This window comes from Pelecanus crispus, chromosome 1 (genome assembly GCF_030463565.1).
Source record: "Pelecanus crispus isolate bPelCri1 chromosome 1, bPelCri1.pri, whole genome shotgun sequence".
Lineage (NCBI taxonomy): Eukaryota > Metazoa > Chordata > Aves > Pelecaniformes > Pelecanidae > Pelecanus > Pelecanus crispus.
In genome coordinates, this window is record NC_134643.1 from 74,937,085 (window position 1) to 74,948,374 (window position 11,290).

The following is an 11,290-nucleotide window of genomic DNA, read 5'->3' on the forward strand; positions in this document are numbered from 1 at the left end:
AGCTTAAGTGCTAACAGGAGCAAATTACAACTCCACACACCAGAAAACATTGTAATATTCATCAACATAGTTCCAAGCGAGAAATACTGGGAAGAGAGTATTATATTCAAAATTTTCAGACTTCGGCATCCAAATGTAACAATTTAGGGAGCAATCCAGGTTCCTAATCATAGGTGTCTAGTGCAATTTTAGACTCCCTCTGATGTTCCACCTAGTCTGCAGTTGCTCCAACAGTGTCCTAGTAGCCAGGTTCATGCATGTCAGTCCTGGATATCCTAGGGCATCTAAAATGATAGCAGAAAACTATATTTAGGCACCTGATTTGCTCCTCTAATTTCAGATTGGGCCATTTGAACATAAGGCACTTAGACTTTTTCAGAGGTGCTGACACTATCAATGAAATCTTTTTTTTTTATACTTTACTTTTGTCTTGAAGCTTGATTCAGACTTATTTAACAGGAATCAAAGGCTAATAAAATTGTTATAAAAATGAAACAATTTTGTCAGATCACATGAAACATTCTGTTCAATTCATATAACAGCTACAAGAAGTGACACATGCACTATTCTGTTTCATTACTGGTAATATTTACACTGATGCATATTAATGCTGCTGATGTTATGATTTCCAGTTTATTCAAAAAATTGAATATGTTCATTTCAGGTTAATGCCTAAAGCTTTTCCTTTTCTGTTTTGATACAACAGGGAAACTAAAACATGAGTTATTCAAATGCTTATAGTTCCTGGTAACTGAGCAACAATGTAATTTACTGGAGACCTTTATCTTACACAGCAGAACAGCATCTGGTAAAGTGCGTGCAACAGGTAATACGGTTTTTTGTCACTCTCACAGATGGGAGACATCCATTACCAAAAGTCTTAATGTGTGTTATTAATGTTATTAAGCAAATGTGGAACTCAGAAATTGAAAAGCAGCCATTAAAAGTGGGAAACAGCTGTCCAGCAGGTGTCAAGAATCGCCTAAGAAAAAGGTAAGCATGAGAAAGAGAGGCAGATAACCTAAAATATTAGGAACTGAGCACAAAAGAGTTAGAGCACCCGTGATGGAATTCATTTCACATACATTTAGACACCTGCAATGTAAACATTTATATCTGAGCAAGTCACCCAAGGCTGTTTTTATAGTCAAAAAAGAGGAACAGGCACAAATCACCTGAGCTATTTTAGATTTCTACATTAGAAACAGGCACTAGAATGCTCTCTCTATTCATCTCACATTTAGTCAGATAAATCCCACTCCCCAGTACATAAAAGCAGCAGACCCTTAGACAGGACTGGTTCCCTGTTCCTCTGCTACCAGTACATTACAGTGCAGTGCATGTTCATCATCTTGCAACTCAAGACATTTATGCAGGTAGTTTCCAGAAGAAACCGGGGCATTGGCATCCCATATCTTCTGGATTCTTTGTAAACCTGAGCTCTGGTGTCCCCTAATCCTCATATAGGCACCATACTTCAGACAAATCTTTTCATACAGACTTAAACTCCAGCATAAATATGTAAAATTACCATGTAACTACTCAGGATAGAATTGATCATGGGTTTCTTTACTGAGAATACTTGATTTCTTCCTTGGGCTGATAACATTTGTTATGCACAATAATTAAGGGTTTTTTTCCCTAAGATCAAGGTTAAGGAACCATGTCAGTGACAAAAATAGTTTTCTAACTGCTTCATTGAATAGTACTAACTGCACAGTACTTAGTGCCATGTTCTTGAAATTTAGGTTATGAATAGTTCTGCTGTCAGAGATTCCACGATTTTCAATTCCACTCTTGTTTGTATGGGAAAACAGTAATTCTGCTAAAGGGAAGTTGTAACAGAAGCCACTATACCTTAATTTTGTTAACATTACATCTGAATAATAGCTGGATAAACGTCTTGCTGACTCTGCCAAAATGTTATGTGGCTCAGGAGGCAGACAATAGCCCTGGGACATCATGAGCCCAGTTTCATTTCTACAGTGCACTCAAGAATCACCTTTTCTCTTCTTCCCTCAAAGCATTAGAGGCTCCCCAAGGCCACTTGAAGGACAGCTGGAGTTAGGATTTTGGACCAATATTTCTTTGAAAAGCCTGTTTCACTTTTCTTATGTCAACCTATAGCTTGATTCAAGCTTGACATAACAACCACTCAATTAGATGCCTTAAAATTTAACTGATTCTGAATATCCAGTCCAACCTTCTAACATCTCAGATGCAAACTGCATCTGATCCATCCACGGCTTTTCAGGAGTTGAAACAACATGAGCTTGCCTTTTCACAAGAGCTGAGCACACACACCACTATTGAATGTCAGCATGACCCGGATCTCTTCCCACCCCAGAAGAAGTGCACCAAGGCATTTGAGTTCAATATTCAAGCTGTGAATATTGGCTGGTGTTAATCACCAGCCAGATTATTTGCATAATTTTTTTTAAGCACAATTCTATCTCTGTAAAATGGATCTAATCATGCCTTCTTTTCAGGGGAGTGGAATTGCTAAAGTGACAATAACACCAGAATGTTATTTCATTGTAGTCAAATGCTACAGTGAAAATAACGTCAGAAGAATCTTTGGAGAGATAAAGTTGTTTCAGATGTTGCGCAGAACTTGTTGTCATGGTGAAGATAAAACGACACTATGCTTACTTCTCTCACACTGGGACTGTCCATCCAGGGGAGGATGACAGGAACCTAGAGGAAAAAAGGTATATGATTGTATCATTAAAAACAGAGCGCAAAATATCCAGAAACAGCATCCATTAAAACAAACAAACAAACAAACCAACCAAAACAAAACAAACCAACCAAACCAAGCCATTTTGTCACTTGCTAGAATCTTACTGGCAGGTTAGTTGTAGTACCAGGTTAAGAGGCTACTATTCCAGCTAAACATTCCTTCTGTATTCAACTCAAGTAGCAGAGATGCCTGAAGAGAGCCAGCACTGGAACTTTAGCCATTTCAGTGAAAATCTGGTGTTACAGACTAAACCAGCAAAGAAGGAAGCTTCCAGTTAAGGCAATGTACCTAGCATTGAAGCAGTTATTAATTAATGTATGTTCTGTAGGGATATGGAAGAGGCATATGATAGCTTCTTATCACAGAAAACTTTGCCTGAGCTTTTGCGTCGGCATCTTAACCTCCATAAATAATTGAAAGACCTGTTTTCCAAAGGCATTTGGGCACCTAAAGGCAACTACTGGGGGGGCGGGGGGGGGGGGGGGGGAGGGGGAACAAAACCCACAAACTAATTTGCCTAATTCCTGCTGAAACTGGAAAAAATGTTTCTAATCTGTATCCTTGGAAATCTGCAATCAGGTAATTTATTAACACTGGATTTGGTATATGAAAAGCTGTATATTTTTCCCTGAAACATACTCTGTGCACACTAGAGAAATAAATTTGCACAGGCTGCCTTTATTCTGGCATTTCCTAGCTTTTTAATCCTAGTCTTTACCTTCTTAAGAATATTAATTGACATGATTTTCATGCATGACAAAGAATCTACCAGTGTTAGTAAAACATAAGATTTCACAATAATATCAGAATTTTCATTCATATTTATACTTTACTGAAAAATGTGCATGATTTCTACCTTGTTACCCTGAATGATCACCCCATCTGTCAATTTAAAGAACTTTCACTCTTTTCTTATTCCTCATACAGCTTTTATCCCTTCAAATATTTTTTCTGTTTTGATTGTTATATACTTCTACAACAAATCTCCACAACTTTGACTATTTTATCTTTTATAAGATATCTGTTTTCTTATATTTCAATTACTGGTGATCTGGTGTTTCATTTACTCTGGCTTTCTTTATAACTTTTGTTACCTTATTGAGCCCTTGAAAACACCCACAGGGAATATTACCTCAGCATCTTATCAGAACTGTAAAATTGAGGCTACTGTTCCGATGTGCAATATGCTATTACAGTATCTTTACAAGGGCATCCTTCATATACCAGGTTAATATTTACTGATGTGCTAATGTAATAATGACCCATCTGCCTCTGCTCCTCTCTGGGGTACTTTCTATCTATAGACATGGGAATTAATGACAGTCTCTCTGTGCTGCCTGATGTCAGAGCCGAGAAAGGTGTGAAGGGTATATAAGAGCTGTATTACTTGTCAGCAAGGAAGGGGAAAAAGGGATACTCCAGAGCTAGATGCCAGCGTGGAATTGTTGCGTGCACCCTTCTTGCTAACACAGGCATTCTTCTTCTGTTAGCTCCCTGACCACTAAAAGGTAAACAAGTTCCCTTTTTTTTTTTTTTTTTTTTACTTAAGATGCAGTCCAACAGATGTGCTTTCAGGAAAGCACATGTTTCTCATTATTAATCAACAGCATTTTTCAGGAAAAGGCTAAGATAACTTCAAGGTAAATTGCACCTGGGACCAGAATTTGAGATTGGGACATGTCTGGAAATGCAAACCGGAGATAAGGGAAAGGATTCAAACTACTAGACAGAAAATGAACATTTACTGTTGAGAGCTATCTGTCTGAAACTGCGTTGTGTCACTAAACTTGGGGGGAATCATTTTTTTACTCTAGCCCGTGAAAAAGACTAGCTGCTGTTGATTTAGGACTGAATGGGCATCAGTAATAGGATATGCTGAAGAGTATTTGGGTTTGCTTTCAGTTTTGAATCATTATTCTTTTCAGAAAGTTTGGAAGCAAAGATGTGCAACCTAAAGCTGTCAGTTTTCTTCATTGCACTTTCTGTCACTCTGGGCTGTTTGGAAGCTACACCTATTGAGAAGTGAGTAATAAATAATCATAGTTATTTCTTTTTAGGGGAAAAAAAAGTTCAGATTATTGCATGAATTGCTTTTGCTTTCATGTCTCAAATAATATGAGCAAAAATAGAGCTATTCAATTTCACAGGGTATTTTATTGTTGTTTAAAGATTATTATCTGTGGCTGACGATTTACCTGATGGTACTTCCAAGAGACAAGGATGGATATTGCCAGTAATGTCACAGAATACACTCTCAGGACTTAGTGAGGAAATGCCAGAACAACCAGCAGCAAAGACAAAAAGGTACTGATTTTCCTTGTTTCTTCTAGTCATATCAGTTAGGATTAAATTATGAAGTCAACTTCGTGCCAGTGATATTCTGCTACTTGAGACTCTTTGTGTCTGTTGTTTATTGTCAAAAAGAGCTTAAAATACCCTTCTTGTAAATAGAGCCATTCTGTAAGCACAAAGATCAAAGCATTCAGGGTAGCAAGTGAAATCCAGAGACAAAAGTTGCAGATCATTTAACCCCTTTACAGTTGTAATGCTTTCATAAAAGAAAAAGGCTACAAATACTACATTACCCTGAGAAGAAAGGTGTATTTTGAAAGGGCTTGCTTATTTAAATTTGTCACATTTCCAAGCCTGAAGGATAAAGAAAGAAAATATACTCTTCTTAATAACACTAATGCTCTCCTAGAATGGAATTATTTTATAACATAACTATTTCCTGTAAGTAAGTAATATTTCATTACAGAGTTAAATACCAATTTAATCATGAGAAGAAGGAAAAGAAGCAATTGACTCTCATAGAATTTAACTAGTCTGAAATGGATTAATGTTTATAAATCCATAAATCTAATTTCAGGTAACTTTTTTATTAATAAAGCAGCATTTCAAAAAGTATTTGCAATTTGTACTGAAAGATAAACAGCTCTGAAGTATTCTGACTGTTCATCAGGCTTTTGAGTGAATTTCTTTCAATAACAATTCTGTTATGGATAGATTCAGTAAATACATGTGTCTGTATAGTTGCCTGTTCCTTTCTATCCAAATTTATATAAAAAAAAAAGTCATTATTATATGACAATTTGGTTATCTTCCAAAATGTTTTTTATAATGGAGACTAAGTTCCCATATTTTTACAGCTATTACTTTTTAAAAAAAAAATAATAATTGTACTACTCAAACACAAATCATCATCTTTATGAGTGTGGTATGCCTCATCTGCTTTTCTGGGGCCTTGGTTTACAATCTCTTACAGGGTGAACTGTCTCATGAAGCATATATTCAATTAAAGGCTACAGATCAGAGAGCTAACAGGTATAATGGGTTCAGTCAGGCTACATATCAGCTAGAAATCTAGTAGCTTCCTATACAGACTGGAGTTTTAAACTTGGAGTGTCAGGGCCTGATTTTGTACCTTTAATGAAAAAGAGAATTCTGCCTTCACAAACAAATCAGGATTTCCATGCGAACCAGTTGCAGTTTGAACCTCATGTGTTAAGGCCTTGATTAAACTCTTTTTAAATCAATAGAAATGCCCATGGAAACCTAAGAGAAACTATGTCAAGACCTATCCAACCATTTCCTTTAAATACAGTTACATATTTAAAATATTAATTGTTTAGAAATTGCTGCCTATTTGCCAATGAAGAACCAGTATAATACAAACATTTCTCTCACAATTGCTATTCCATTTGGATTCTTAGATTAATACAAATAACTCTGAAAGAATAGATGACATTTTGGATAACAGATTCAGTCAATCAATAGGAAAATGTACTCACTGTTAATTGCTCAGAGTTTGAAACTGGGAAATTGTCACTCTTCACATTAAATTTTTGCTGCGAACTGTTTCCTACCTCATACCACATCAGCATGAAGAAACCCAAGAAAATTAACACTAACTCAATAAGCAATCTCAGCAAGCATGTATTTCTGTCTGAAGGAATAACATAGTGGTCTAAGAAACACTTTGAAAACCCATGGTCTCTCAAGCTAACCACTGTATTGTGATTAAAAAAATAATAATAATTCTCATGCTATGTAAGTGCTACACAGAGTTCTCTAAACAGTCTGTTGGTTCAGACCATAAAATGTTCTTTTTAGGTATGGATTCTTCCATGGACACTCTTTAAAGTCTCATGAGGCAAATTATTATGTGCCACAACAGCGCTTTCAAGTTGCTGGTGTTTCAACAAAGGCATGGCAGCTTTTCAGTAGTGAAGAAATCTCTGTTTAGACAGGGCTAAATCTTAAGTGGTAGTGAAGTTGGCAGAAGTTGGCAATGCCTGCCACTTCACATGATACATGGTGCAGTTGGCAGAAAGAGTCTTTGGGTGCAATCCACTTGATGTGGACTGGAAGATTACTGTTCACTTCAGTGAGAGCAGGGTATGATTCTGTGGGAGCAAGAGAACTAAATAAATGTTAGTGATTGTCATTATGTTAGTAATCCTCATGATATCAGCAAGAGCTCTGAATAGATTTAGAAGTTCAGCTTAAAGCTAAACATTTAGTCACTGTTTTCACTTACTGTCTTACCTATACTATCATTACAGGTTTTCTAGATGTCATAAACTGCTATGCAGAATATCAATAAAAATGGCATATGACTGTTAAGGTCTTTGCATTTAAATAACCCTCATCATTAAAACTGATAATAGCATACAGTGCAAGATTTTTTTTTCAGGCACAAGGTAGGTGGTAGGAAGATTGCAATGTTCCTGTATTTGTGCACATATTAAAAGAACTCCCACATTAGCACAGCTCAAATGCCTATTGCACTTGATTGCTCATCATTTGACTTAATCTTGGCTCTTTTTGTTTTACCTTAGCAGTCACCACCTAGAGAAACGGAAATGCAACACCGCTACATGTGTGACACAACGCTTGGCTGACTTTTTAGTTCGTTCCAGCAGCAACATTGGAGCAATTTATTCACCTACAAATGTGGGATCCAATACATATGGAAAGAGGGACACAGTTGGGCTTTTAAGCAGAGAACCCCAAAACAATGCACAGCTTTAGGGTGTTAAAATGACTACTGATACAGTTTTCATTAGGAGCTCAGTTTTTAATGTATCAACAACCTTTTGGTCATTTATTACTTGTACAGTCTTAACAGTGCCTTGTTTTCTGTGCGCGTGTGTGTGTGGGTATGTGATTTATGTTCATCATTTCACTATGCATGTACAATGACATGCATAGGCTATTGTTTCAACTCCATTAAGAACTCCAGAAATCTGCTTGTCAAATTCCTTTGTAAAAAATAAATATATATATCACAATAATAAATGGAAAAGTAATTGCAACAGGGTTTATTATTATTATTATTAAAAGGATGAAAAAGATAACCATGATGTGTATGTCTTTCTAGTCACAGTTTGGTAAGAGAACAAAATCATCTTAATTAAGACCAACAAAGATCAGAATGCTAACAGAAGTTAGGTCCTAATGAAAGTAAAACAGAAGAATCTTCTGGTTTTGAAACATCTACAGCGTCTTGTTTTGCACAATTGAACGAACAGCTAGATGAGCCAAGACTGATGTATTGTGCATGATTATACCAATCAACTGACTGGTCTCTTTCTATGTTAATGTGCATTAGGCAAGTAGAAGTGGTCTTCCAGCACACATTTCTGTACATACGGAGCATGGGATTTTAAGAATTTACAGTTCTTTCTTTAAGATGGTATCAGTAAAATATAAGTATAATGAGCATAACTGCTTTTAAATATGAATAAAAGAAAACTCAGTTAACAAGCTAGCAGAAACACCTGTCCTTGCATATTCCTTTTCTTGAACTAGAGTAACAAAGGGAAGAGACAAAACCAACAAGCAGTTCAGGCATCAAAACTTATCATAGAAACAGGGTAAATTTGCCTGCTGGCATACTTAAGTTGCTACCAAAATCCAAGAAAACTAGTTTAGAGATGGGTGAACCTTAACGGAAATTTGACAGTGTTATTTTCTCCTACCTCAGGCCAGTATCAGTGCAGGCAAAACGTGCTTGTTCCTTTAAATTGTTAAGCAAACTTTCATAGATGTGACATCATATATCACAGCAGTGGTTGGTTTGTCCATCATTTCCTCAATGAAGTGTTCACTATCATCTGAAAAACATGACTGTCCAATTATGAAAAACATTCAGCAGAAGCTTAGTGCTGGAGAAGCAAATGAAATCTTAAAAATTGTCTTTGGTTGATTTGTTTCTGTTATAAAGAATGCCTCAAAATTTAAATATTTTTGCTAAATTTACTGTTAAATGGCATATTCCTTTAATTCCACAAATAATACATGGGAATAAAAATCACTGCAGTGTTACTGATTACTCTCTTTGTTGAGAGAAGTTTCAATCTTTATTGATGTTTTAATGGATATTTATTCTGAAAGTTATTGAGAAAACCATTCAGTTGGCTTTAAACTTGTCTAATATTTCTGCCAGTGTGAAATGCTTTCCATTCAAGCTACTTTTGAGATATATTATGCACTCATTGTGGGCTTAATTTGTTTTTCAGCTAGAATATTTACTTTTCAGAAAAGAAACGAGAAAGTGACAGGATAGCTCTGAAGTGTCACCATGATGTTGCTTGTACAGAGGAGTAACCAAGTGGAGTCTTCACTGTGGGTGGATGCTGATTTCTAGGCTGATCCCAACCTGAAACACACACAATGCGCTTTTGCTCTTTAAGCTACCATTTGACAATCAAAACAAAGCACAGTCTATGCACGGGTTCATCAGAACTGTGTACATTATCTTCTGCCTTATGTACTCCAAACCTGATGGATTTGATACTAACATCTATTTAACGTTTGCCCTATTTGGGAAATACTGAAAAATATTACTTATCTCCCAAATCAGTGAAACAACAGAGAGGGATAAGAGATATATCAATAGCTCAGAGGGAGACCATCTCGCCTATCTTTAGCTGCTTTTTGTCTAACCAGTGAAACATAGATACTTCAAATTCATCCCAGCTTAGATATCTATTTTAGGATGGGATGAATCACACTCTTGAAGTGCCTCTATTTCTTCATTGATATAGAGAGTGTCTAGACAATTAGCTGAAAATGGGCACTTAGCTTTAAGACAACTAGAGTTAGGTGACACAAATCCAACCTGCAGTTGGTATGAACTCTTCAACCTAAGAAAAAAAAAAAAGGTTTGATACCAAAAAAAACCCCCAAACCAACCCAAAAGCCACCAAAACCACAAAACCCCACACCTTCAGGCTCCAAATAATCAGTGTGACCAACTCTCATATTCTCAGCTACATTAGTTAATGCATCAGTCAGAGCATCTTGAGAAACTGCCTACACTGAGATTTCTTTCCTCATATATACTCTTGAGAACACAACTCTACTACCCTTCCTCCTGCTGTGTAGTTACCACTGACTGCACTTAGACCTCTTAGAGAAGAAGGATGTAGTCATGGTAAGCCTGGATACAAGCACCACCCTGAGAGAATAAGCCAGGAAAATAGTAGATTTAAAAAGAAAAAGAAAAAAAAAGAAACAAAAAGAAGCATTTAAACATGAATTCATCAGAACCCCAAACAGTACAACTTTAGACATTTCAGAATATGAAGACTGCTAGGTGAAGCCGAGCTAAATAACTAAAATTAAGTGCCTTTATGCATTTTTTAAAATCCCATTATGTGTTTATTTTCATCTTTAGGGACATAAATATTTTTTGAGAATCAGGTCTTACATAACTTTTGTTCTTTTTCAATTCATCTGGATGCCTACATCTTTCAGAGAATATGCAACAAAACAAAAAGTACAAAAGAGGAAAACCAAGAATGCAGACAATATGATAAACACGGCTATATTACCTTTAAAAATAAAAATACTAAATCTCTGCTTCTTAGTGTCTTATATTAAGTTGTCTTTAAAAGGAACAGAATAGGGACATAATATTGAATGTCACTAAATGAGAGGGGGAAGAATAAAAGTCATCAAACAAGCAAAAGGAATGTTAAAAAAAAGATGACATGAACATGAAGAATGTTTTAAATGGAGTAGTGGGCCCTAGGGTCTAATATTTCTCAGGAACTATGACAGCTTCATAAAAGACAGAATTTATATTTTTTCATGATGAATAGAGTTGAGGTAAGAAATTGATTTCACTTTTAAAAGCTTGGCCCAAAACTAAGAAAGCACACAATATTCATGCAATGTAAAATGCACTTTTATTGAATAGTAAATTTTGAATTAATAGTTTCAATTTCTATTAAGAAAATATAAATATTTTTCAAATAAGTAAGATCCTTGGTGAGAGCTTTAAACACTAGGTTGGCAAAGCTTCCATCCACTTTCAACATGATAACGTTATAAGCAAGTCTGGATTTTACTGAATGGTTTCTAAAACTATTTGAAAGTTAATACATTGATACTATGAATAAAATCCATTTCCTGAAATGCACTGTTGACTATCTTCAGTAGCTGCCATTTTCACTTTCTAGAATTATGCTGGGTTTGAGTCAATTAGCTCACTTACAAATATAGTTTGACAGGTATGGTAGACTCTTTCTGTTCAGA

The 11,290-nt window shown here is 35.8% G+C and overlaps 1 protein-coding gene across 1 annotated transcript; it reads left to right on the forward strand.

The window, feature by feature from the left end:
- Positions 1–4,685: 4,685 nt before the first annotated feature.
- IAPP (islet amyloid polypeptide) lies at positions 4,686–7,777 on the forward strand. Its single transcript, XM_009486555.2, has 3 exons — positions 4,686–4,765; positions 4,913–5,047; positions 7,585–7,777. Exons 1-3 carry the CDS (start codon positions 4,686–4,688, stop codon positions 7,775–7,777), a joined length of 408 nt encoding a protein of 135 aa, XP_009484830.1.
- Positions 7,778–11,290: the final 3,513 nt, after the last annotated feature.

Coding starts and splice junctions, on each gene's coding strand:
- IAPP (XM_009486555.2), top strand. CDS start 4,686: ATGTGCAACCTAAAGCTGTCAGTTTTCTTCATTGCACTTTCTGTCACT. Junction 4,766..4,912: donor GAAGCTACACCTATTGAGAA/GTGAGTAATAAA, acceptor TGTTGTTTAAAG/ATTATTATCTGTGGCTGACG. Junction 5,048..7,584: donor CCAGCAGCAAAGACAAAAAG/GTACTGATTTTC, acceptor GTTTTACCTTAG/CAGTCACCACCTAGAGAAAC.